At 43.0% G+C, this 27,249-nt stretch overlaps 1 protein-coding gene across 1 annotated transcript in view; it reads left to right on the plus strand.

Annotated features, from left to right (window-relative positions):
• Positions 1-27,249, plus strand: part of LOC133933059 (trichohyalin-like) — a 48,891-nt gene that overhangs the window by 11,545 nt on the left and 10,097 nt on the right. Inside the window, exons 5-17 of the mRNA XM_062380012.1 lie at positions 179-346; positions 530-616; positions 1,381-1,548; positions 3,717-3,947; positions 4,112-4,342; positions 5,940-6,041; positions 6,297-6,373; positions 6,705-6,840; positions 8,137-8,374; positions 14,178-14,262; positions 16,751-16,862; positions 25,860-25,969; positions 26,315-26,389. Coding sequence (XP_062235996.1) covers positions 179-346; positions 530-616; positions 1,381-1,548; positions 3,717-3,947; positions 4,112-4,342; positions 5,940-6,041; positions 6,297-6,373; positions 6,705-6,840; positions 8,137-8,374; positions 14,178-14,262; positions 16,751-16,862; positions 25,860-25,969; positions 26,315-26,389 — 1,820 coding nt within the window. The remainder of the gene's footprint in view (positions 1-178; positions 347-529; positions 617-1,380; positions 1,549-3,716; positions 3,948-4,111; positions 4,343-5,939; positions 6,042-6,296; positions 6,374-6,704; positions 6,841-8,136; positions 8,375-14,177; positions 14,263-16,750; positions 16,863-25,859; positions 25,970-26,314; positions 26,390-27,249) is intronic.

Here is a 27,249-nt window from a genome sequence, read left to right on the forward strand (position 1 = left end):
TTGTAATAAAACTGGTAAATCCTGTATCTTTGGCTGTTTATTTATATGTAATTACATTTTATTGTCAATAGATTACGTTTATCCTTCGTGAGGTTGACCTGATCAAAGCGCTACAGGTGTGTTCTGACATATAGATGTATGAGTGTAGCACTGACCAAGTGGCTTGATTGTTTCCCAGTTGCTCCACAGAGAGAAGGCTTTGGAGAAGCTGCACCAGGAGAGGGACGAGCTGAGAGCCAAGATGGAGGAGCAGAGCAGAGAGTGTGTCCGCCTCAACCAGACCAAAGAGAGACTGGAGGCTGACTTGGCTCTGAGCCACGAGAAACTCCACGGCTCTCATCTGGAGGTCCATCTTTCTCCGTCTCCGTCTGCATTTGTGTGTGTCTGTTTGTGTGTGGGTCAGAGATACCACCCCCATAGTCCTGTGTTCTTCACCAAGTCTTAAACTCAGGAAACATACCGGGCTTAAATGTCAACATGTGCAATTTAGTGGAAGTCAGTTTTAAAAGTGTATCTTCTGTGTGTTTAGGTCCGAAGCAGAGATCAGTTAATTCTGCAGTTAAGAGATGAGATGAAGACGGCGGGACAAAAGTATCAAGCAACACAAGAGCAGGTGGTTTGTTTATATCTGTAAAGTATTTTAATTTTTAACTTTTCCTCTCCTCTCCCATAATAATAAATTGGCGTGTAATTTGAGTGTACGTTCAGGTGTTTGTGTTTTTTGAAAAATGTAAAGATTTTGCTGAACAAACAAAAGTGAAACAAAGCGCAAAACCACCTTTAATATGATCGATTTAATACCTTGTGGCTTTGTTGCGTGAGAAATAGGTTAAGGTTATCTGGAAGTTGTATTTTGGGTTTTTGTCTCAGGGCTTAAATTTCATTCCAGGTACTACCACAAGGTTCATACACCTGTCTTACAATTTTCTTTTTGTTTTCCTTTTCATACGCCGAGGCTGGGCTGTGTGAGCGCCCTCGTGCCTTTTGTTTTTTTTGCCAACAATGCCCTGCTTCACACCCACAGAGTTGCACACATCCACTCGGGGGAACTGCCCAAACCGGTAACAGTCTTCCACTGTTGGCTACTGAGCAGCTCCATTAGAACAGTGGGAGGTACGGCAGCTTGCTCAAAGGCTCCTCGAAAGTTTTGAACTGAGGGAAAAAGGGAATCGTTACTCATTCATGTCGGTTGTACCCACATTTTCCCACCTGGTCCTGAGACTAAACCGGTAAACTCTGACTCAAGCCGGATTTGCTCACTTTTAGGCTCCTGCCGCCCCCTCGCTGTCTTTTCTGTCTGTGTGTGCCTTCTTAAAGTTGTTCCATTTCCATCTTTTTTCAGTCTTCCTCTCTCGCTTTCTCTTTTTTTTTCTTGCTAAGATGGCAGAGCTGGAGTGTGAGCTGAGACACTTGAACCACACAGTCAGAGGACACCAAGAAGAGGCCTGTCAGTTAAGCAGAAAGGTCAGAGACACAGAGCGCCGCAAAGACCAGAAGGAGAAAGAACAAGAGCGGCTGCAAAATCAGATCCGTGTTAGTCAGCAACAGGTAAGAAAGAATTACCTCCTCGACTATTCACCTCTGCTCATCTCCATCTCCCCTACCGGTGAAATCTGTTGTCGCGATCTATAGACGAGTTGGACTCTGACCTGGAATCTGTGAAACGGGCTCACAATACCGATGGCGAACACTGGAGCCACGAGGAGCGTCCCGGCTCCACAGCCTATCGAAGCAGAACAAATCTGAGCTCAGCCAAAAATACAGAGCGGGCTGAAGGATTGAGAGTCAGAGGTCACAGAGCTCAAGGACAGTTTTAGTCGGCAGCACACAGCCGCAGCGGAGGCGAGTCTTTTGTGCGTTCACTTGTCAATCTGCTGAGCCACAATCTAGCAGAAAGAATAAAAAAAACAATCTACTGTTTTTAATCCAGTGAACAAAGGAGAAGAACCAGATGCACTTATTCATCGGGAGTCTGAGTGATCACAGTCATAAATCATCCGGTCAGAATTTCCTGCTAGGAACGACAAAGTGACCTATTTAAAGCAGACAAGTATTATTTCCAGTCAATTTACAGATATGTCCTCATCTGCATCATCTGGATTCCCAAACAAGACAAGATGGCCCCTTCATTTGTCAAACCCCTCACATCCAATTGAACTTGATTATAAAACCAGAGAGGGAAACAAAGGCCGAGAGGTTCAAAAGAAAAAAATGAAGAGGAGATTGAAGTTATTATAAACTGAGTGTTGTCTCGGGAATTCACGTGACAATGATGAGTACTGGGATGACTGAATGGTTTGTCAGGTCATGAGGGTGAAACCAGTGTGTTTTCACTCATGTTTAATGAGGGCTGTTTGTTTCCCCAGAGCACAAACCCCCTGATTAAAAAAACCGAAGTGTTTCCCACGATGCCTTGTTATGAGGCCTTTCATCCACCTACAGTAAGAAATGCTAAATTCAGCATCAGGGGGTAGATACTATACGTTTAAGGGAAATACAGAGAGGAGAAAGCAATATAAGCCAGACATGAACTCCGGATTCAAATTTAGGTTCGAACATTTTCGTGACTTTGCTTTTTACATATAGAAACTCAGTTGGAGATCGTCGGGGCCTTACACGCTTTGCGTCAATCACGCCTTACAAAACTCGTCAACACACCCGCCCGCTCACGGTGAATCCTCAGGATAATCTTCTGCGGTTTTCTCACACTGGCTCACTCTGACATTATCCGGTGTTTTATGTGTGCTGGCATGAGAAACTCCAGAAAGTCCTGACTCCGGGTAAATTCAGAAGAATATCTGTGATTCGGTGCAGGTCTGAGAGCTGCGATTGAGTATTAAAGTAGCGCAAGTTGACACGTGACACTTTACTTTATGTGCTTTGTGTGTTTCCTACTGACTCCTCGGGTAACCTTTGGGTGATCCTCCATCCTCTCGTCTTTTCTCCTCTCCTCCTCTCCTTTTTTGCACCGGCAGGTTTTCCACTCAGTCATGCTCCCCTCTACCAAGCGATAGTCCTCGATGGGCCCATTTAATCCCTGGTTAAACCAAGCCGCGGTGAACCACTGGAATCTAACTAGTTGGCTGTCATTAGCCGTAAACCCTCGTGTTCAGATCCAGATTACAGCGGGATTAACGTGGATGAACTCGAGATGAGTGTTAGAGTGGGTTTAACTTTCTCAACCTCTCCCCTAGAAAGGTGAGCTACGGTGGGATTCCTAGTGTAACACCGGGATTAAGCCTGGTTTCACTTCCTGGGTTCCCAGTTCTTAATGACAGAGGTTACTGTAGAGCAGCACAGTGTCGTACACCATGTTAGACAAACTACCTTACACAAGTTTGACTTTATTTCCTTGCACATTTAGCCTTAATTAAGGATCGGGTTAAGTATTTCGTGGCGTGATGATAATGTTGAGGAGGGTGGGTGCTGCAGTAATTTCAGCCTTTTTCTAAGTGTACATATGCTTCCCTAGTTGTGCATCCTACATCTTTAACATTTTCAGCATGTTCAATCACTCCACACTTTCACATTTGGCAGCTGTTAACATTCTCAAAAGCATCTGTACATGGGGGAATTTCAAATTGCTTCTTTCTTATAAAAACTATTAACAATTTTGTCCCTCTGCCAAACCTTTGGGCTGCAGCTGTATAAATAAAGAGGAACGTTTTCTTATTCCTCTCAACAAACGCAGCACGTGTGATTATTTTTGCTTTCAGGTTGAAGCGTCTGAAGGGAAGCTGAGGAAGCAGGAGGATGAGATGGGACTTCTTCATCAGCAGCTGAAAGGAGCCAAGGAGGAGCTCGACGTTGCCAGTTCCCAGATCCAGGAGCAGAATGAAACAGTAGCGATTTTGAAACAAAAGTACGCTGCGGCAATAGAGAAGGTTCATAGGGTGCAGGGGCAGGTGGAGCTTTTAGAAGAGGAACTACAGTATTCACAGCAACAGGTAGCAACACCGGTTCATTTCTATATTTGCGCACCATGTAGTTTACAGTAGTATTTTTAAATTGTGTCCCTGCATGCTTCGTGCCATTAGCTCCAGGCTTAGTCTCCACATTTTCCTTATTTAAAACTCTGCCTTTCACTTCTTCGGCCACGCTTAATTGACAGCTAGGAGAGTCCCAGTTAGAAACGCATTCTGTGAAGCGAGAGCAAGCCGAGCTGGAGCAGCGGCACCGGGAAAAGGTTAGCCAATGGGAGAGCTCGCAAGAGGCTCTCGACCAGCTGACAGATGAGCTGCAGGCCAATCAGACCCTGCTGAGCGAGAGGCAACAACAAGTGGACCACTTCAGAAGCCTGATTGGATCCCTGCAGGAGCAAGGGGATAAGCTCAAACAACAGGTCAGGACACACATTGGCATCAAGGTGTAGATTTTTTATTGCCCAGGTTTAACACATGGAAATTTCCAGGCCCAGATTCATGAAGTTGTTTGGGAAATGATAATGTGAACATACAATGAGATGTAATCTGTCCAGTAGCCATCAGGGGCAGTCTTTTATTCCAATATACACACCTGTATTAATATCACTGCCAAGGAGGATGTTTTCATCTGTTTGTGTTAGTTAGTTAGCAGGATTACGCAAAAACTCCCTCGGAATTCTGCGTAGAGGGGGGCATGACAAACGGAAGATCTGTTTAAATCATCCTTTGACATTCTGAAATCGAGCGTTTTGTAATTTTGAGTGTGTGGTATTTGGTGCAGATCCAAATATAAATCCAAATCTAGTCAATGTTAATGTTTTTCCATATGGAGACTATTTGGCCTTGGTGGAGGTGTGCACTCTATGGAGTTTCATTCTGGTTTTAATACTTGAATTGGTTTTCATCAAGAAGATGTGTCTTCGTCTTCGTCTTTAGTCACATATGTGTCACTGTCGTCTTGCGTGAGCACCCAGGTGCTTGCCTGAGCTGTGTGAGTGCGTGTGTGGGTTCTTTTCCCTTTGTGTCCGTGTGCGTCATTGTTTTCGTGCATTTACGTGCGTGCACAAGTGTGTGTTTGTGCACGTGTGCGGTGGCGTGTTTCACTTAATCCTTTCTCCCTCTTTCTCTCTGTTTTATATTTACTACGTCAAGCAACAAATGAATCATCTTTATTACGGAGAAATTTAATTTGGATGAACTTAACTGCTGCCACCAAGGTCAGACGGGCGGAATGTCATTTTAATCCAATCAACTTTAATCTGTTGGTTATAAAAGAGTTAGGCTGTTGAAGAATGGCTGTATCTCGGGCCCTTTATTACACTGGCTAATGACTTTGATTGTGACGCGCCTATCAAGAGGTTAGGAGCTCTTCTGGAGCTTCACGTCCCGCTAATTCTCTACCTCATGCAAGCGTTGGACTCAGCTTACCCCAGAGTCACTAATGCCTTTGTTCCCTGTTTACAAGAAATTCTTGAATTGAATAAAAGATGAAATGCTACTGCTGAAGTTATATACTCACATACAGAGCACAAATGGAAATACCTTATAGCTATCTCTATTGTAGACTGCCCATGTTCTGACTCAGGAATTCTTTTTCTGTGATGAAAAGATTCTCTTCTCTCCTCCAAAGATGTCTTTTATAATTTGCCTTCACAAAGGACAGCAGCTAACAGGCTGTGATTGAGGGTAGTGATACATTAAGCAGTTTCTTCTACTTACCCTTGACTATATTCAGTAGTTAAGGTCGAGCCCCTTGTGTTTGGGTTTTGGGAACACCAGGGCCATGTGTCTCTGTGCTCTGCCGTGCAACAAATCAATCCACAAAGGAGTGCAATGCATAATGATCTGTTTCCTTAATGGCCTTAGTCCTTAGTGTCATTTGTCAGTTATTAGCAAACCAAAATGCCTGCAATCTGTTGAGATGCTCTGGCTTCCAGTCAGTGTGAGATGGACTAAAAACCGTCCAAGAATATTTAAGTCTGCTTTATGTTTTCACCTCCTCTCCTCCGCTGATAGAAGCTGATGTTGGAATGTGACCTACGGCTTCATAAGACGAGTCATTCTCACTCTGATGAGGAGTACCTCGGCCTCCAAAGACACAGCCAGCAGCTACAGAAGGTAAGGTCAGGGATTGAAGGTCGGTCCTGCACGTTGAGATTGCACTTCACCAATTACACTTTGTGCATGCTATTATCACACTAAACCAAGAGAATGTATTCAAATATAAGAGATGTCTTCAAATATAAATGAGGAATGTTTGTTCACGTCCAAAATGCATTGATTTATTTCTTAAAGTTTCTGATTTACGTGAACAAATAAGGTGTCACCGTCTGTTTTCTTTTGTATGCATGTGTGTCTGTCTCTGTGTTTCAGCGCTGCACTGAGCAGGTTGAGCGCATTGCAGAGTGTGAAGGGGCTATCCTTCAGATGAAGTCGGAGCTGGAGAGACAGTAATAACAGAGTCTATAAAACTCTCATTCTCCTCGGCTGATCCCCGTTCCTGTCATTGTCTCTCCTGTCTAGACCCCCCCTACTGCCTCCACCGCGGACTCTCTCTCTCTCGCTCTCTCTTTCTCTTAACAGTCTGCTTACCAAATGGCACACAGAGGCATAGACGCATTGCATGGGGAAAATCTAATCTGTTAAAGTAATTTCTTTTAATTTGGCTAAATCTACTAATCTGATTTGTTCTTTTTTTCCCCCTCTCATTTTGTTTATTGGTACCATGCATTCCACCGCAGCCCAGACGCACTAGCTAATTGTTTGCTGTCCTCCCCGTAGAACCCAGGAAATGACGCAAAATCTCGCGCTGTCCCACCGCACACACGTGAGCATTTGCGGCCGCCTGGAACAGGAAGTGACACGCCTGAAAGCCCAAGTCACACACTTGGAGCTCGAGCTGGCGGCTACTCGAAAGGTATCGAAGTACCGCCCCTCTGCTGACCTGTCCTCTGGTTTAGGGAGAGCGTGTTATTTTGACCTTTTTCTTTTTTTTACTAAATGTTGGCCCGAGCTACATGAGATTCCATTCAAGTTTTAAAGAGGAGTACTCAAGCCATCTCCCCGTGGCACCACACACACACACACACAGACACACACACACACACACACCACTCATGATTTTCATGTGATCGCCTGGCAGAAACAAATTGCCTCACCATTAATTAAAGCACCAAACAGTGCCAAGGCTGGTGAAATTGACTCCAATTAAGAGCTCAATGGGACACTAAATATTCAAATTACTCAAAGTGGTGACTGTAGCCTGGCAGAGTGCCAACATAGCTGGCAGTCATAAACACATCATCCCGTGTGTGTATGTGTGTGTGTGTGTGTGTGTCTGTGTCTGTGTGTGTCTGTGTGTGAAGCTGTAGGTGCGTAGGTGGAAGTGGGAACATTTGATTTTACATATTAATTTGTTGGTCCTCTGACACATACAAGTGGTACACATGTTGCACTCACCACAATCATTTGCACACACACACACACGCACACACAGTATTATACACACACTGTTGTAAAGTTCCCACTTGCTGTCAGATCTTGACCATTCTATCTCCCCTACCTCCCTGTGGAATATCACATAATGAGTGTTTCATGCAAGGAGGACACGCGTATCGATGGGTACGTCAACATTTGTCACATGCATTATGCATAAACACATTCATCTTTATTGTGCAGATTTTCATAAGACTTCATACGTAGTCAGTGCTGAATTCAGTGCTACTGAAGATTTAAGAGGAAACTGGAAGACAGAGTGTAAACAATATAACGTTTGTTTCATGTATGTTTTTCTGCATGTTTGTTTTTCTGCTGTTTTTTTTTTTAAAAGCATACACACAGACGTGGGCATTGTTCAGAATTAAAAGGATTTTTAGGGTTAACCATTCACGAAGACTTCCCCAAGACACATTAAGGACACAATGTCCAATTGTTCCTGCAACGTTAACATCAGTGGTACGGGACACGTGTCCACATGCGATTCAGAGTCTGACGTGTGGGCACAGACAAAGAGTCAAATTGTCCCACGGACAAAAGCAGACACAAGCAGGGCAGCGAGATCAAAAAATAAGTGGTCACTCCAAACATGTTTTAGGCTCTTTTTGATGTGCAAAGTGCTTTGTAGATACAGCGTATCTCAAATGCTACGCATGCATGCACCTGAAAATACAGTCGATCATTCCGTGTTCCTCTTTGGCCCTTTCTTGTTTTACAGGTGCACGCGGCGCTCCTCAGGCAGTCGGAGGAGGAGCTGGAGGAGGCCCGGCGGGATGCTGCGGCAGGGAGCAGGGAGGTGGATGCACGGAGAGGAGAGGTGCAGAGGCTTCAGGAGGAGTTGCGGAAGCAGGAGGAGAAGATGAGAAGTGCCACCAGAGAGAAACAGAGTCTTAGCGCCTTCATCCGGCAGCTGAGCCAAGAGGTGGAGGAGTTACGCGGCAAACACCACGCGACAGGTAGCAATCAGTCAACAAATCCATCACTTACTTGTTTTATCCTTCCAACTGCCCATTTATCCGTCAACAAATACCTTTCATCTCAACCACATACACGCTGACAGTGTGTATACTGTAAATATACACGTTTTTAGGATACAGCAAAATCCAATTGGGAGATTACATTGGGAGAGAGAGTGGGAAGATATGCTGCAAAGGGCTGGGTCAGAACCAACCCAGAACCAACATGGGGCACCCACTAGCTCACCTGGTGCATCAACATGAGCATTTTTAACACAAAGAGTTGACTTTTAATTCAGTTCACCTTTGGGCAACATTGTCCTGGGAGGGCTTTTATTTTCTATTTTCAGATTATTTATTTATTGATTTGCTATTGGAAGTTGAAGAGGATTTCATCAAATTAGATAACAAGTGTTGCAGAAGCAACTCACCAACCCTAAGACTCAGCTCATGAGGGCAAAATTAAGCAACATAAACCCAGATGTCCTAGGTTACATTTATTGTTGCGGCTGTTGGTTGTCCATCACCAAACTATGGAGCTGTACAGTGTGTACTACCTTTTGTTGTAGGACCAGCAACACTGCTGTGAGCTCAAATTAGCCAGTTGTGGTACAGCAATGTGGTGTTTCGGTCTCTTGCTGTCTTCACACACACACACACACACACACACACACACACACACAAACCAGATCATTACCATACAGCTAAACCAGAAGACCATTAAATCAAACTTGAATCTACAGTGTGTGTGTGTGTGTGTGTGTGTGTGTGTGTGTGTGTGTGTGTGTGTGTGTGTCTGTGTGTGTGTGTGTGTGCACAGCCCCGGTGGTGGCCTTTGTAGTATAGTGTGTCAGTGCAGGAATGGTGATGGCTGGGTCTCTCTGGGCACAGAAATGTCTCATTAAGAATTAACGTACACATCTACGGTCACGCCAGGCAAACACCTCACATACACATTCTGCCCAACTCCCACTGCTTTAATTAGCACATACACACTCGCTCTCCGAGGCGCACACACACACACACGCACAATCACCTATTGTCCGCAGAGAGATGAATCTGAGGTCTCTCTCTGTGGCAGACAGTGGCTGGCTTGCTCGGTGAATACTGCTCATTAACAAGATAGAGACAGAAGGACAACGCTGTGTAGCTTGGCCTTTGACTGTGATCAAAACGCATTCCCTCAACCCCGCGCTCCACACAAAACCACATATAATTCAGCCTTTACCTTCAGCAAATACAATCCAGCAGTGTAGGGCCGATTGTAATGACTTTAAGAAGGAATAAGGATGCGTTATTATAACAAAGGGGGCATTGTTTACCTGGATACAGCAGTGGCCTGAATAGACTGGGTGAGGAGTCAGCTTGAGAAATTACTGTCATGAACAAAAGGCCTTTTTATTAACATGAAGCCCTTGTCAAGGCTCTTTCTGTATTTTGTAAACAGTGCCATGAGCGGTGATGATTCGTTCTGTTGGTTGTTAGCAGGGGATCGGGTCGAGGATGGAGGGAATTGTGAAATAAATACACATGTTAGAAAGCAGACATTTTTTTACGGACTGCACACACAGAGTTGTCAAACAAAAAGGGGGGAACATGTGGAGGAATAGATGCTCATCACCAGACAAGATTCATATTTAAGACATAATATTATTTCATGTACTAACCTGTCGTATTATTCTATGTAGTCAATATTTATTAATTTGTCCATCTACTTGTTTATAGAAGAATTATTCATCTGGTAGCTAATAGTGCACTGAGATATCAGCATGGTGGCATCTCTATAAAGCAATACTTATACAAGTGTGACACAAATCTTTCACTGCTGATGTGAATTTTTATGGAAGTGCCGTTTTTTTTTTGCTATCAAATCGTTTCATTTGTTTGATGCAGCTCACGTGGCACCTGAATCCCACAGTTAACTCGGAATATACTTAGCCGCAGTTTGGGACGTGACGGATAAGATGGAGGAAACGTCAAAGGGGGGGGGGGGGGAACAAGAGGACCGGAGGATGAGTTGGGAACCAGGGAAGTGTCACACGGATGAGATTGAAGTGTCTGAAGGCAGCTGGATTCAATCAAACCGTGTCAGGAGAGGATTCGCAGACGAGAGAGAAGGGGGTGATTAAAACGGAGAGGGAAAAAAAGTGCTGAAACTTGGCGTCTGACTGCCTGCGTCGCGATTTGTCACTCTCTGACAGCACGCATTTTCTGCACGACTCTCAGCGCAGTCGAGATCCTGTTTTTTTTATTTTTTTATTTTTTTTACAAAGTAGCGAGTCCGTAGAGTCAATCACACAACACTTCACAAAACTGCGTATGGTGCTTTGATTGAAACGGTGCACACGATACAGTACAATCAAGGTGAGATTGCACTCACTTTATTTCTAGGGGATTTAAAGTAAATTCAAAGCTCGGTTTAACACAAAACAAAGGAAAGGTGTAGATGAGTAAAGATTCTGTTGCTAATCACTTCGATAAATTCCGTTTGGTTTAATCGAAACCTTGCTTATTGTTTATTGAAGAAACTTTTCATTCACATCCACTCCAAACTGCAATATTCAAGCGAGAGCTAATGTTTAAAATATTCAAATATGACCGATGGTTTCATCTTACATGTTGATTAAGATGTGCTGTAAGGTTGGCCGTAATGCGAAATAAATGTGACAACAAATGAAATAACGGCATAAACAAAAACACAATATCCATATTTCCACACTCCCACTAAAAACAGAAATGTGATATTACCACTCCTCTCTGCCGATGATGTGCATCTGCCTAAAGATGATGAAATCATTATTGTGCGCCTGGGTGTGCGTGAATGTGTGCGTGTGTGTGTGTGTGTGTGTGTGTGTGTGTGTGTGTGCGTGCCGGCTATTCAATCTGGATCCCCGGACGCACACATGCACAGGCCTCTCTCCTCCAATTCACCTCTATTACTAGCTATAATCCCATTTCACACTCTATCGATCCCCAAAACTGTTGTTCACCGGAACCAGCAGCAAACACTGGCATTTCTCCCCATCATTTCACCACCATTGTTCTTTATTACACAAAGAAGCCCACCACCCCCCCCACCCTTTTTTTTTTTTTTTGTCTCAGAGCAAACTCAGCCCCACTGAAATATGAATTATAAATGTATGGCTAATAAAAGAGAAGGGGGGGGAGAGGGAGGGAAGGGGGAGAGAGCTGGAGATAGAGAGAAGTGGTTGGTAGGAACATCAGAGAAAATGACTCCTTTACAAGAGTCTATTGATCAGTTTCTATCAAAGGGGGATGTCAGACATGAGATTACCTGGCAGTTTGAGCATTAGGTGCCGTGTGTTATAGCCCCGGGCCCTTGTACCGCTGCCATAGGATTGTAAATAAAGCGAGGAGGAGAGAGAGCAAGAGGGGAGTGTGTTAGGGCATGTGTGTGTGTGTGTGTGTGTGTGTGTGAGAGCGAGTTGGAGTTCCTGTGTGCGTCTTTGTCTTTGTGAGTGTTCACTGTTGTGTGCATATGATTTTTTCTTTTTCCCCCCTTCTTCTTCTTGTGGTGTATTTGTGTGCATGGCGGTGTGCAGCTGTGTACCTGCACCTTTTGGCTTATACCCAAAAGCAGTGTTGCAAGCCCATGAAACTTCATAAAGAGAGAGAGAGAGAGTCTTGAGAGGCTTCTGGGACGTCTCGCGGGAGCACCTTAGCCCGCTACGAATCCCGCAACAAAGCCAAAGGAAGCCCCTGTGAAGCCTTATGAAGCTTTTATGAGGGCCGGGCAGTGCCGAGCCGAGCCCAGCCACTGATTCGGGGTTAGCTCGGTTTTCATCCTTCTCATGTTAAAGGTTAGCCGAGAGAGCAGGGTAATCTGACCGCAGATCTGTGATTATATGGCTGATGCTGTATGATGGGGCTTTGAAGCTCGCATGAGAGGCGCTGGAGAGGGAGAGACCAAGCGAGAGTCAGATTATGGACTAACGTCGCACCTTAAGTTGTGTAAGAAGGTCAAGAAAGTGAGACAGGGAGGGACCCCGAGATCTTAAACCGATGACTAATAACTTAACTCGCGGAGCCACTGAAAACAGGTTGTCAAAGTCCCCGAACATCATAATATAGACTTCTCTTCTTCCTCAAGTAGCAAGAAATGTCGAATCCTTTGTGGATCGTTTTGGTTTGTGTTTAATGTGGAATCTTTTCTATTGTATTTGGTCAGTTTAATATTTGTGTGTGAGTGTGTGTGTGTGTGTGTGTGTGTGTGTGTGTGTGTGTGTGTGTGTGTGTGTGTGTGTGTTCCTCTGCCCATGTGTGTTTGTCTGCTAACAGTAGCCATTCTGTAAATGGTCATTCTATGCAGCGCCTGTCTCTCCTGGTTGGAAGTGTCACTGAGGTCACATGGGAAACTAATGCCCTGAAAGAGAAAATTTGAACCCCACCTCAAGTTTTCACATCTCTGCTTTATTGATTATTTAGAATCATAGCAAATTTCACCTTGAGCTTTGTGTAAAAAAATAAAAAATAAGGGCACACACATGGTCATACACACTTGAATGAAAGTGTTTGTGCATCGTTGAATATTTGGGAATTCTAGGTAACGCTTCACTTTTCTCAAGAGTTCAGTTTAAACAGTCCGGATGCTGCAAAAAAGAAAAACATGAATTAATCATTGTTTTACTAAATGGAGATTTTACGTATTTCCTCCTCTCTGGTGTTGGTTTTGGCCTCTTCCGATTCAGTCTGTCCCTCCACTACCACGGTGCGTGGCTCTTAAAGCATTACACCAATATACTAAACATTTCTCTATTTCTCTTTCGCGCACTCAAATAACACATGCACCCCCGCAAAGTCAAGGTCCATCCTTGAGATATTCAACACACACGCACGCAAACACGCTCACACACACACTCACACACACACACACACACACACACACACACACCTCTACATATTCAGTGCACACACCTTCTCAATATTCACTAGCCTTGGCCACCGATGGCTGACAGTTTATGTTATATTCAATGAATACTGAATTTAGTGAAAAGGTTTTAAGAGCTATGAAGAAACATTGACTCACAAAACAGCATGCAGAACAAAAAAAGGGGAGAGGGAAGCATATCCCAAATTTTAAATTCAAACTAAAAGGGGCGCGATGCAAAAGCAAACCTAACCAAGGAACCTGACTAGTGGTTTATTATTCATCCATTGGATGTGCTAAACTACTAAGTGTAGGACAATGGGGTTTTATTGCATGTGGAAGGAAGAGACAGCTGAAAAGTGAATGTGATTGAGGAGCCACAGAGTATGGGCTTAAGTGGCCTGCTCAAGGTAAAGAGTGCCATCTATTGACAAGGTCGGGAAGCGCCTCGACAAAAGGGGCTGCTGCCACATCCTAGTGTAATCAGTGAAATACGTTCACTCCTTTCCCTTCTCCGGTTTTTGCCTTTGAAGGTGACTCGCAGTTGATATTTTCCCCATTTCTCACGCTGAACTTGACGAGAATCAATAATCACCTCAGCGTATACATGTTTTGTAAATCACTCCATTAACCTTGGCTTGCTGGATGATGTGAAACACGGTGGAAATCTCTACTCATCTTGCATATTTATTATTTCTCGCAAATACAATGAAAACAAAACCAATCGGGCCTGAGGAAAAAAAAAAGTATATATATGGGACATTTTTATTTCTATCGCAAATTGGAATAATGTAATTTCTTTTCCGTGGTTTGAATTAGGTCTCCTCTCTAATGAATCCTAACCTGGAGAGTCTGAATTGTGAACTGTTGCTCTGTATCTCACACTTTCCCTTTTTCTCTGTGTCTCCTGCTCAGTGGAGGATTTGGCAGCCGGCGCAGAGGAAGTGAGGCGGATGGAAGGCTGTCTGAGAGAGGGGAAGCTAGCAGAGGAGAAAATAAGGTAAGAAGGGAGAGAGGGAGAGAAGCTTCCTCTCGTATCCCTTTTTTCCCATCGTCCCCACTGTGAGCTCAGTCATCAAAAACATTTAGCTGTTTTATGTGCGGCGGACGGTAGGCCGTTGAACTCAACATGTGCTGAACACATCACCCCTGAACTCCAGTGTCTCACTTATCTGGCCTCAAATGATCATTTCTAAGGATTTAAATACCCAGACACGTCAAATGCAAAAGGCCGACAGTTTCTGTTTGGTGGGAATATCAAAATTGCGTTTTGATGGGACACGGTAGGTAAGCAGATGTTAGGTCACGGAGTTCAGAGTTCAAAGGCGGGACCCCTGGGTGACCCCCGTGTGTCCCCGGCGCTGCGGCGATGACATCAGCGCGCATGTATCACCCAGTAGAGGAGTGTGTTTGTGTGTTCCTGTTTGTGCGCACATAGCTGCGGTTGCGGCTTTTGGCTTCGACATGACCTCACTGCAACGGTCTCCGTCTCGGGGAGTTTCTTTTGGTTAAGTCGAGCCATGGAACATTTTCTCTCCGTCAACCGGCAATTTAAAACTCGGCATGGAGACTTTATAGGTTACACTCTGAATTATTGCATTTTATTGCATTTGAACCAATTTTAGGCACTGGATGGTAAAACAATCGCTGTGTCTGCATATTATAGCCATTTGCAGAATCAAGCTGTTTACTGTTAGCCCCAGTATTATCTAATAACTGCAAAGACATGAAAGGTTTTTAAGCAACAACACCATGCTAATGGCTTCCATCTGTGCTGTGGGAAATCCCCTCCTCTCTCCACAGGACGCCTCCTCTCTTTTTTTTTTCCTTCCCTTTCTTTCTACCGCTCTGTTCATCCTATCATGTGTTCTCTCCGTGGACCAATCTATCAGGCATTGTCTTTTCTTTTTTGTCTTTCGACTGCTCGGATTGTGCTTCGGCTTTCACCGTCGCCGAGTCACTCTTTAAGTTTCAGCTTTAACTTCACTGCGAAATCAATGTGTGTGTGTTGAGAAGCAGTGTCAACTTTAATTTCTTTTGATTTGATATTTTTTTTGTACTTTTTACAGATTTTGTATCAATCTTTTATTAATCATTCTAAAATTCAAATTGCCGAGCTATTGCCGGGGATTATCATTGTGTGATGGATGCTGTACGTTGACTTTCTTTATTAAAACAAAAAACGAGGCAGAGGAATCCAGCTGGGATCTGTGCTGCATCTCAGCCTCCATCTCTCACACTGCTCGTTCTCTGTCATCTTCGACCGCACGTTGTCGAAATAAAGATGTAAAGATAACAGATGATACCTGACCTGTGCTGAAATGATTCGTCAATTAGTCAAACATTTATGGAATATTTTACGGCAACAGGTTAATCATTTGTCATGTTTTTTAAAGTGAAACACAGAAAACTCTCAGCAGATCCTGTAATAAAGAGCTGCAACTTTTAAGGAAACAGGATCGACTGTAGCTTTACATAGGGCTTTGTGTTTGACATTTATATGACAAAATGAGCTGTAAGAATGTAAACAAATTAATTTATTTGTTGAGAGGAATACATGTTGAACTTTGCATTATTTCATATTTGTATTTTTGGAGGTGTCAGTTTAGGTGCAAATTACAAATCTACATTTGTCAAATCCCAAATCAGTGTTTCTATCTTTCTTTCTTTATTTATTTGTTACTGTAAAATCTATAATTGACTCACTTCACATCACTGTCCCCAAACTTTTGCCTGTAAAAGGCCCGATACATTTTTTTTTTTTTTTTTACTCTTTATCCTTTTCCTGTACATTTTTCATTTTCACGTTTTGCTTTTGGAGGTGTGTGTCGAGAGTGACGCCGGTTTGTGTTTGTGTGGACGGGGCTGTTATGGGGTGTCGAGGCTCAGTGAGCGGCCGGAGCGCGGCTGCGGAGGGAGGTTTGTGGAAATGGTAATCATTTGTCGTATTGATCCTGCTGTAGCCGGGGCAGCTGGCACACACAAACCTGCTCGCACGCGTGTACACAGACAGTAACCGACTCGCACACATGCAGGCGCACAGTTGCGTGGCAGGAATAGACCCTTTCATATTGATCCCCTTCACATTCCCTTAGCTCGACTGCCATACACACTCACACACATAAATACACACAAACACACACACATACTCACATTCTCGCACACAATCTGCATTAAACTCCTACAACTCTGAATTTTTAAGAAAGTGAATCTCGGGAATAAAAACAAACAATGCATTATTTGTGTGTTTTGGTTCAGGAACATTTATGGTAATAATGGTCATTATTAAAGCCTATATTAAAAATTACAATTATGTTAATGATAATTAAAATGATTAAGAGATTGTAATTTCATTTTTAAAATGTATCTAAAATGATGGAATGTGTGATGATGATTAAGTAAAAACAAAAAGATAGATTTTTATTACAATTCTAACCTTTTTGATTCTGTCAGACTACATGTCCCATTGCTTCTGGTTGCGGATGCAGGTCAATGGCCGTGAGGCTGGAGACGGAGGTGGCCGAGCTCAGGACGAACCTTCAACAGGCCGTCAGTGATAAGCTCCAGGCAGAGGGCGGGAAACAAGATGCACAGGAGCAGGTAAACAGACACACACCAGACCTGAGTGACACGGCCTCGACAAATCCTCTGCAGTGTTTGTTCTAAGTGGCACACGGTGTTGGACACGTGAGGCGCTTGTCACTTGAACTATTATAGTCTTTGTAAACCAATTTTACAGCTTGATATCATTTAAATATAATTATATAGCATTCTGCCAACATATTCAAATTATTTTCCTGACCCTACCCATTTTTTAGGGGCCCCTCCTCTCCTCTCCTCTCCTCTCCTCTCCTCTCCTCTCCTCTCCTCTCCTCTCCTCTCCTCTCCTCTCCTCGTCCTCCAAAGTCTCCCTCTGCTCTCCATCCTTCCCTCTCTCCCTCCTGCACAGCCCCTACTTTTTTGATGATTAGTGGAATATATCCGGTGCTACAGCCTGGATTATCTTGTCCTAGAGACGGGACCTAAACCCAGCAAGGTGATTCGGAGCGTTAATTCCTGGGAGTAATATTCCCTGATATTCCCTAATGTTCTGGCTGGGAGCGTCGGGGGGGAATCTCAGGGGAGAGCGGTTGTCAGAAGCTGAGCTGCTGCTGTACAAAGGCAGAATGGATAATTAAGGGTAGAGCCAGGACGGGGAGCTGATGTTCATTTAGATTCGACAAACTTTGAATTCACTCTAAAGCTTCCACCTGCTCTGGTCCTCTCAGGGATCTCGATGTTACATTTTGTTCAGACTCCTCTTAAAGTTTCCCCCCGTTCTCTTTCTTCCTGCCTTTGTTTCTTTCTTTATCTCTCTCTCTCTCTCTAATCTCCTGCTCTCTCTTTTGCCCTTCCCTCTTGAAAACTCTTGTCTTCTTCTCTCTGAGTTTCTTTCTCTTTTTAGTCACTTTCCCTCACTTTGCCCCCTCAGCTCAATGTTGCGTCTCTATTCCACCTCACTGTTCGGAATAAAACGTGCAGAACATGGAGAGGGTGTGAGCTGCGATGTTGTTCCACCTGTTTTGGTCAGTGGAAGCAGGCAAGAGCAGCATTAATAGAGGCCTTTGAAATGGCAATATAGCAGAGACCCCTTTTTTTTTTTTTTTAATTCTGCCCTCGTGAATAATGAAGCCCACAAAGTGCAGCTCTTCTTGTTTCTTGTAACATTAGTGCACCGTGTTTGCCCAGGGACAGCATAACTCTGATTTCAGCCAATTGATTGGTCAGTCAAGCAAGTCCCGGCGAAGAGTTCATCTATTCCTATACCTGATATGTCCGAGTTTATCAGGGACCTGTCAAGTCGGAGTCTTGCATGAAGTAAACCCGACAATGTCTATAAATTACCAAGCATAAAGTAAAGGTCTGTTTCTTTTCTACTCAAAGCAACAGATTCCTTCAGTTGAAGTGGGCTTGTTAAATTGTTGATACGCTTGCTATGAATAAGCTTATTTTTTGTTCTGATGTAAAGGCTGGCTATACATCAGAATATGATTAAAATTACACAATTTTCTATAATATATGAAGCTTAAATCTAATTTAATGAATTGTTTTCCACTATTATTCATCAGTCAAAACTGCTGAGGCGCCTAAAACAAGACCTTAAGTCGCTAATTAGATTTTCTTCATTTGCAACTTGCTTTGATTAATTTTCTTAACTCATTTTTAACCTAACATATGTATTCCCATTATTAATTCAATTTTACTATAAATCAGACACAGGCCTACACAAAAAACAATCTTCACTATTTGCAGACAATCTCCCAATCCAATAATTTGATCATTTAGAAATATGCTTATTCTTTTTTATTTTTTTTGCTTGAAGGGAGATAAGAAAGATCAATCCCACTCTCATATCACTTCACTGAATATGTATCTTGGCTTTGGTCAAACGGGATAAAATCTAACTAACTGAAATTTGATATCTTGCTTGTTTGAAAACCCAACTGTAAAAATGACAAGTTAGCAGAGAACCAGGCGGGCCTTTCCACTGCTTCTTGTCTTTTAGCTAAGCTAGCTGGCTATGGGTTACAGTATATTGCTAACCCTAAACCCTAACCCACATGGCTTATAGTTCTGGTCATGTTTGAAAAAGGTGGGAGCCATCTGCAAATTTACATTAATCACAGAAGATGATAGGAAACGATTCAGATTTTTAAGAACAAAGCCAATTTAAAATGGATTAAAACAGACATCATCCAGTATTACCAGTTCCTCATCCCATTGTGGCACAATTCACTTGTCCGTTAAACAAAGACTGAAACCAGATTCTTTGGATTCAGATGAGCCCAACAAAAGCCTGTAAGTCCCTCTGTCTTCTGGCAGAGACTCAACGTTAGTGACACACAGATGAAACAAATTCTCTATCTGAAATTAACAGAACAAATGGGAAAGAAAACGGAATGAGCCAAATAGGCGGTTCAAACACAAATCTTTAAAAGTGAGCATTCAACTTTTCGAAAAGATGCACCCGAGACTGGAGGAAAAGTGTAATTGTGATAAACTGGCGTCTGAATAGAAGTGTGCGGTCGACTGCAGCGCCTCTGAATTTGCGTTAAGTTGTGTGTGGTTGGATCTTTCCCTCATTCCGAGCTCCATACGTTTCCCCTTGGCATCCTCGCTGTTTTCCATCATCTCAACAACAGACAAGCTTTTCCAATGAACTTGTCCACAAACAGTGTTTAAACACGGGCCTGATGACCACTCGGACCATGACTCCTTCATTAGGTCCCAATCTCTGTTATTGACCAGCGGAAGATGAATTATCCACCTTTGAAAGAAAGAAAAAAAAAAATCAAAGGGTTTGAAATGGTAAATGGTACACTACAGTGGCCTATAGAGGAAATCTATATTACAAATTGCCTCGGTGCACTCTGTCTTTTTTCTGTGGCTATGTCTTTGTATGCATTGTGTGTGTGTGTGTGTTTGGGGGGTGTGTGTGTTTCCCGCTGAATCTTGTGTGTGTTTTTGTGTTGAGTGTCTCTTTTCTGATATGAAGGAAGGGATTTGGATATTAGCTGCTGGTCAACTTTGTGCTGGCTGGTTTGCTGCTCAGCACACACGTGCACACACACGCGCACACACACACACCGACACATACATACACACACTCAAACAGACACACACATCACTCGATCCTGTCCCTCTGCATGGGTCCAGTTCAAATACAAGTCATGGTAAACATAAGGCATGTTTTTGTGACTGATCCGATCGTCCCGCTCTCTCTCTTTATTTTTAACACACAGGCACGCACACACACACACACACAATCATAGTCATTAGTGTGTTTACCTCCGCTCCTTTTAGCGATGGAGTAAAAGATTTCAAACAGTGTTAATGAGAATTTGCAGGGAAGCTTTTTGATAGCAAAAAGTTTCTGAGTGGGTTTTCATGCCCATAAACTTTTCTGAGTTGCCAAAAATCTTTAGAACTATCTTTGTCCTCCTATAGAAACACAATTAGACAGCCGCTTTTAATCACTTGGGGTCAGTGGGGTGCCTGAGACCGATCCCTGCTTAAATATCCTTAAAACCATGACACTGATTCACAAACTGCTCCGAGACACTGTTTATGCTGCCAAGTGGAGAGTCATGGAGGTGGGCAAACGGATGTGTTCATTCGCTTCCATTGATATTCATGACCTCAGCAGTGAGGGACAGCAATTTAGCCGCCTGACTTTGCCGTCATCCAACCATTTTGGTATAATCGTACACAAGCGTCCATCTTTACCTGCGAGTAGCTGTGTGGGTCTTATCCGTTCATTGATCTCACTCATTATACCTGATAGAGGCCCCAAGCCTGCCCCAATTAGCTCGGAATGAGCCACACTAGATCACCGTCATTGCGCGCACACACACACACACACACACACACACACACACACACACACACACACACACACACACACACACACTCACACACACAGGTTTGATGTTGGAGAAATGAGGACAGATAAATGAAGCTCATTTGTTTGGCTGATGAATCGAAAGACATGGACCGTCCTCGGACTGTTTAACCACGGAATGGACGTCGTGTTTATTCAACGTGTGTGTGTGTGTGTCTGTGTGCGCCGTGTGTGTCCTTCTGTCCCATTGCGCTCAAACACAGCTCATTAAGCTACAGAGCCGTAAGTCATTTGCGAGATGAGACGGACAAAGTAACCACGTTTTTTTCCCCTTTCTCCCTCTTGTTGACTCTAACTTTCTCCTTCTTTACTGTCACACACTGTCTTCCTGCACGGAGGAGAGTTGTGTGTCTGTGGTTCTTGAAAATATAGAAAATATGTTGAATACTTAAAATAAATAGCTTCAGCCACTCGGGATCTTTAATCAAAAGAATTACAAAAGACCTAGTTTGATGATGTAAGGGATCATGGGAGTGGCGGTCGTCATCCCCATTGCCGATTAAAATCGATTTGACATTACTAAAGCGCAATGATCAAAGTTTTATTCACAATGTGAGTCTATAGGGTTTACAAACACAAACAGTAGATGGAAAAAAAAACACGACTGGCTGGTGTTGGGTTTTTTCTTCATCATACGTCCATTGCTTTAGAAGTTATACCATAGAAGAGCAAAGCTAAGCGTAATGCAGATATATGACTACATTTTTCTTGAAAAAAACTAAGTTTGAATATTTTTGGAAACATTTTGGATAATATAAGACTCAAGTCAACAAAATGTATAACATAGGTCTGATTGTTTCTTCAATGACACATGAGTAAAAGCTGCGTCTCTTTCATCCTTAACTCATTTAATTTTGTTAAGTGGACGTTTTGTAAAATACAAAGAACATTTGTATTTACATAGTTTGGACAAGAAGCCAAGGCAAATTCATTTTGGATTTTTTCCAGTTCTTTTATTTACCTGTGTGTTTGTGACCTTATTCAAGGTTTACAGAATAACTCGCCTGCCACTTTTAACAGTGTCTAATTTATGAAATTAAGTAAGATTATTATTGTAATTATCACTCAATGTTCAACCTTCAATCCTCTCTCCTTAATTTGAATTATTAATATGTATGAATTGTTTGGATGTTTCTGTTCAAGAGAACTAGTCAAATCAAATCACAAGAGTCTGGTATGATGCTCTCTGATAATCCAGCGTCACACCAGCTCTACATATCATTTTAGTTTTGAATCATGCATCAAGTAAGGGAAATGAAACATGCAACGTGTATGATAAACTCACTAAAGTCACTGCAGGTTTTTTTTTATACTTTAACTTAACAAAATGCAGCAACCATAAAAACTTTAAATTGTGTTTGTCTCCTGTTGCTGTCAGTGGAGCTGAGCTGCAGGACGATCACCTGAACATCTTAGTGTTTTCTTGAACTTCCATTGACAATATAGGTTTTTGTTCAAACCCTTTAACAAAAGAGAGCTGTCAAACATTAAATGTTATCGAAACACAAAAATCCTTACAAGAAATTTGACTTAATAAGATACAGTCTTAGAGCTCACAAATGATGTCATTTAAAAAAACATCTGATCAAAGACTTGAGAGCATGTGTCAGTGTTATAGAGGCATTTCAGTCTCAACAACTAAAACTGGCCTTAACTTTTCTGTACAGATTTAAACAAGATTTAAGTTCTAAATTACTGCCATGAAGGTCTTAAGTTTGTTAATATTCATTCAACACTACTTTCGTTAGTTCTTTAAAATAATTTTTAACACTACAGGCAGATACCTACTGGCTGTAGTCTGTGAGCTAAAGTTGCCTCTTGAGGGTTATTCTCCCCTCGGCCACTTCACCTTTTCTTCAATTATGGCAAAGTGTAGGTAATTCTGGGACTCAGATATTCCTTAATATCATCGATCTTAAATTTCATTCATTATGGTCTTAAAAAGTCTTCAGTTGAAAGCTGCAGAAACTTTGTTCAAAGGATCCCTACGACTCTAAATGGGGGAATGGAAGTTGTTGAGAAACTTTCAGCGATGCGTGTAATGTAGTTGTGCTCATGCAGGCTATAGATGCAAGACAGGGGACTTTGATAATGGCAGCCGCTGACAAACAACCCAGCAGCATGCGGAGGAGAGTGTGTGATGAAAGGGCTCAGGGAGAAGGAGTGAGGCCATGCAGCAGCAGATGAAGGTAATTAAAGGAGCCATCATCAGCATCATTAATATGTTAGATCTGCTGTGGCCCACTGACTAGTCTAATGGAGAACATGTCATCATCGTCACCATTAGGGAGAGTGGGACACACATAAACACACGCACACACGGTCTTAATGTTGGGTCACGCCATGATTATCACCATTAAGCCCAGAGTGAGAAGACCTGCTTAGGAAACGTCATTCTGTACTGCCAACGCACATGGCTGACACGCGCACACGCGCACACACACACACACACACACACACACACACACACACACACACACACACACACATGCACACACACACACACACGCACACGCTTGTGGATCTTTAATTCAAACCCTGTGAGTGATAAGTATGCATATTTAAGTGATGTCAGGCCTGTTGGGTCTTTTAATTAGACAGAATGAATGAATGTTTTATAAAAACGTGTTTAACAATAAATGTGTTCATTAATTTGATGAGAGGATGTGCTCTGATGAGCTGAGTGGAACAGAGTAATGGCTCAAATTCAGCTCCGCTGGTCTGATGGTGATGGCGGCAACAGCCAAGCTGTTTCTGATCTTTTCTCTCTCCATCATCTCCATTTTCCTCTCTTTACTCAGAAAAGTTAACTTTGAATTATGTGCAGCCCTCGACGTTGGGCTGTTTGATCTGTCCTGGTGAAAATGCACATTTGTCCCGCGCAGCTAATGTGCAACGTGATCCCACGCCGCGGCTCCGTGCAGAGTAGAAGAGATGGAAAATCCATTAGGTGAAAAAGACCCCACAAGGTTTATTCTCCCTGTCGGTCGGCAGGTATGCTTTGTGGTTTGTCACGAAAGTAAATTCAGATGTAAAAGTTGAAGAAAAAAAAATTGTGTAAGTTCACAAAGTCCATCTTGTATCCATTGTCAACGAGAGGTTTGGGATGTGGACCGGACAACTGGGCCTTATTTTGATCAAATAAACCATCAAAATGATAAATACTGTTGAAGCGGCTGTAATGATTCCAAATCCTTGTGCAGCACATGGGCGGTAGACTCAGATTTCTAGCAGGGACCTGAAAGGACCGTTGGTATCACCAAACTTGTCCCAAATGCATTCCGTCGCCCCTTTTAGCCCCCATCATCTGCTAAAATATTTGTGCAACAAAACCAATCTAAATGTTAAGCAGGTATGCTACTTTACCCCCCCCCCCCCACCACCCTGCAAACGCACCTCCTTGTCCTTTTTTCCTTTTTCTCTAAATGTCCCCCTCTCTCTCTCTTTCTCTCACACTCAGACACACGCACACACACACACACACACACACACACACACACACACACACACACACACACACACACACACACACACACACACACACACACACTCACTCACACCCGCCCCCTCTTTCTCACACACCTTTCCACTGCCTCCCTTGTCACAACATCAGGAGGCTTGAGCTGTGATTTACATCCCTCCACGAGCCGCGCCAGCCAGACAGTCGGGGTGGTGGTTTGGGGGGGGGGGGGGGGGGGGGGGGGTGTTAATGTGAGACCTCGGGTAATTACTGTCATTACAGCACAACACGTATCCTGCCACAGTGTCTCTGCGTGCGCGTGTGCGTGCAGACGTGTCAGTGTTGGGTGTTTGGACAGTGTGTGCTTTTGATACTGTTATTGGTGTATTACATGTTCTTTACAAGAAGATTCATCAATGCATGAAACAAAAAACTTAAAAGGAATCCCAACCAACAGGGGAGTCACCATCTATTCCCTCATTGATGAATGTAATTATGATAAATAACCCAGAATCTGTTTACTCTTCAAAGTTGAATGATTTGCTTGATGTTATTTGATTCTTCCCTCAGTTGTTTTTGTCATCGCCCTGTTTGTTGAAATGCATCTGTTCCTTAATCCCCCAAAAGTACTGTGATGCTCTGAAGTTTATTGTTTCATCTTCACACCTTTACTGCAAAAGCAATGGCGTCTTGTTGATCTTTACTCTGCTCGAACTACACCTCTATTATATCGTGTTGTTTCGGCACACGTGGCTGAAATACGTTCACTGGGCTCCCAAAGTGAGCTCAGACGTCTGGATCCCACTTTCTCCAGATTTTTTCTCCTTATTGTGTCACATTTAACAGATTTCCCACGTTGCACTTCAACAGGAAGACATTTAAATATGTTTTATGTATAAATATACATCCTGACAAACACACGTGTGCCCGCGCGACCCGATTCATCTCGCACCGCGGTTGCTATTTTTGACATTTCCGATTAATCACGTGACCTTTCTGGACACATAAATCATATTGGAAACTTTTTCATGTTTGCCCAAGTCTTTGTTGGAACGATGGTATGGTATATCAAGGTGTTTCCATGGCGATAAGGGTAGTGTGTCAGGGGTCCCCGGAGTTTAGGCCTGGAGAAGTCCTGACTGATAAGCAGAAAGGAAAAAGTCAGCAGTTTGGCGTGCCGTCCCATCCTCCTATTCAGACAGCCCACACCCGTCTTCCCCTCTCTCCAGTCTTGTCTTCCGGCTGCTTCTGCTCTCTTCCCCCATCCTCCCATCTTCCCATCTTTTCTTCCTGTGCACCGGCCTTATATCTCACCCTACTATTGAGACTTGTGTCCGCAAATTCCACCTCTTCTATCCCCAATTATTTCCCATTTACCAAATGTTTCTCTTGTCTTGCCATTATGCTCTATTTTTTTAAATGTTCATCCTTTCATAGCTTCTAAGGGCCATTTTCACCTGTCTTTAATTCACACCTTTAACTCCCACGTGTATACTGTAAGTGATGTAAACCTCTGCTTGGTCATCCAGGTTCGTCACCAATCTAGTCAGAGAAAATCTGAGGGTTGTTTGAAGACAGGAAACTACACAAGAGGATCTTAAAAATAATCAAACAAAGCATGTTATATTGTAACCATTCAAATACCAGTACAAGTACTTGTGTCGTGTTATAAGTGACACTTGACTCTGTGTTGTAGGCGAACATGCTCCGGGCCGAGCTGGAGGAGACGCTGTCTGACAATGCAAACATTCGCCATGAGAGCCAGCTGGTCATGACCAACGTCAACGGATGGATCACCGAACAGAAGTACACACTGTTCTTTAATCATTTTATAGATATTTAAATATATATGGAATTGTTTTTGTCTAAAAAAAAAAAAAAATGTTTTTAGCAACCCACAACTCATGCCGCAGCCCCGCACATAAATACAATTAACATTACATATATTTATATGGACAAAACATGTAATACAATTTTTTGTTTATTCTGAGTTTACTGCATTATATTGTCAATTTCTCACTGCTGCAAATGCCACTCTTCCACTGGCCACATATAAATACATATTATCTTAAATATCCTTCTCCAATTCTGAGGTTGTGTGGTTTTAGAATTCTAAAGCTCACATTTCAGGAGTCTGTCCTCCTCTTCCAGGGCTTCCAGCGAGAAGCTCACTGCACAGATGAAGGCCCAGCACGAGCTGCTGCTCATGGTCACCAAGGAGAACGGGTGAGTCTTTCTTTCTGAGGTCTTCAGGTTCACTCGTATTCTCAGTGCATTGTTTTGTTTTTTTCATGTGTGATATATTTGTAAGTGCATGTGGGTCTGTCTATGTACTATGTGCATGTACAGGTGTGATTCAGGTGGACTCTCTGACATTCTCGCATCTGAAAGTCTTTCTGCATGTATGCAGCATCATGATTCACACACACACACACACACACACACACTCACACACACACTCACATGGGTGTGACACATTCTTCTTTCCAGAGATCAAATAGGTCTCGCAGTCCTCTGTCACCCCCCCCCCCCCCCCCCCCGTGGTGCCTTCCTCAGCCCCGCCTAGCAGCACCACATCTGTCTCTGTCTGCTTCTTTCCTCGGTGTGTGTCTGTGTGTGTGTGTGGGTTTGCTGTCGGTTCTTTTGTTCTTATGTTTTTGTTACTGTAACCTGTAGCGGTGTGTAATACTCTTTATACACCTGGAACACATGGGCTACATAAACATGTGTTTGGCAGAATGTTTCCTCCTCGTCCTCTGCCCCCTACCCTCAATATTCCATAAATGGGAACATTTTATGTCTACTCCCATGAAATACAGCAATTTCATGTTGTATTGTAGTAAAAAATAAACATCTAAATAAGCGTTTTTAATAGCTCAGGAGTCTGACAACTGATGGCATTACAAAGTGCTGGAATAAATAGCCACAAGAGTGAGTGATAATTGGCTGCAGAAAAACATCATTTCATTATACTGGACCATGATGTGTGTGTGTGTGTGTGTGCTTGTGTGTCAGAGATAATGTGAACTGCTAGTTAAAGGCTGCTCTGAAAGAGGGAAACACAGACACCACTGCAGTCGCCTGGT

Source organism: Platichthys flesus, chromosome 21, assembly GCF_949316205.1.
Source record: "Platichthys flesus chromosome 21, fPlaFle2.1, whole genome shotgun sequence".
NCBI lineage: Eukaryota > Metazoa > Chordata > Actinopteri > Pleuronectiformes > Pleuronectidae > Platichthys > Platichthys flesus.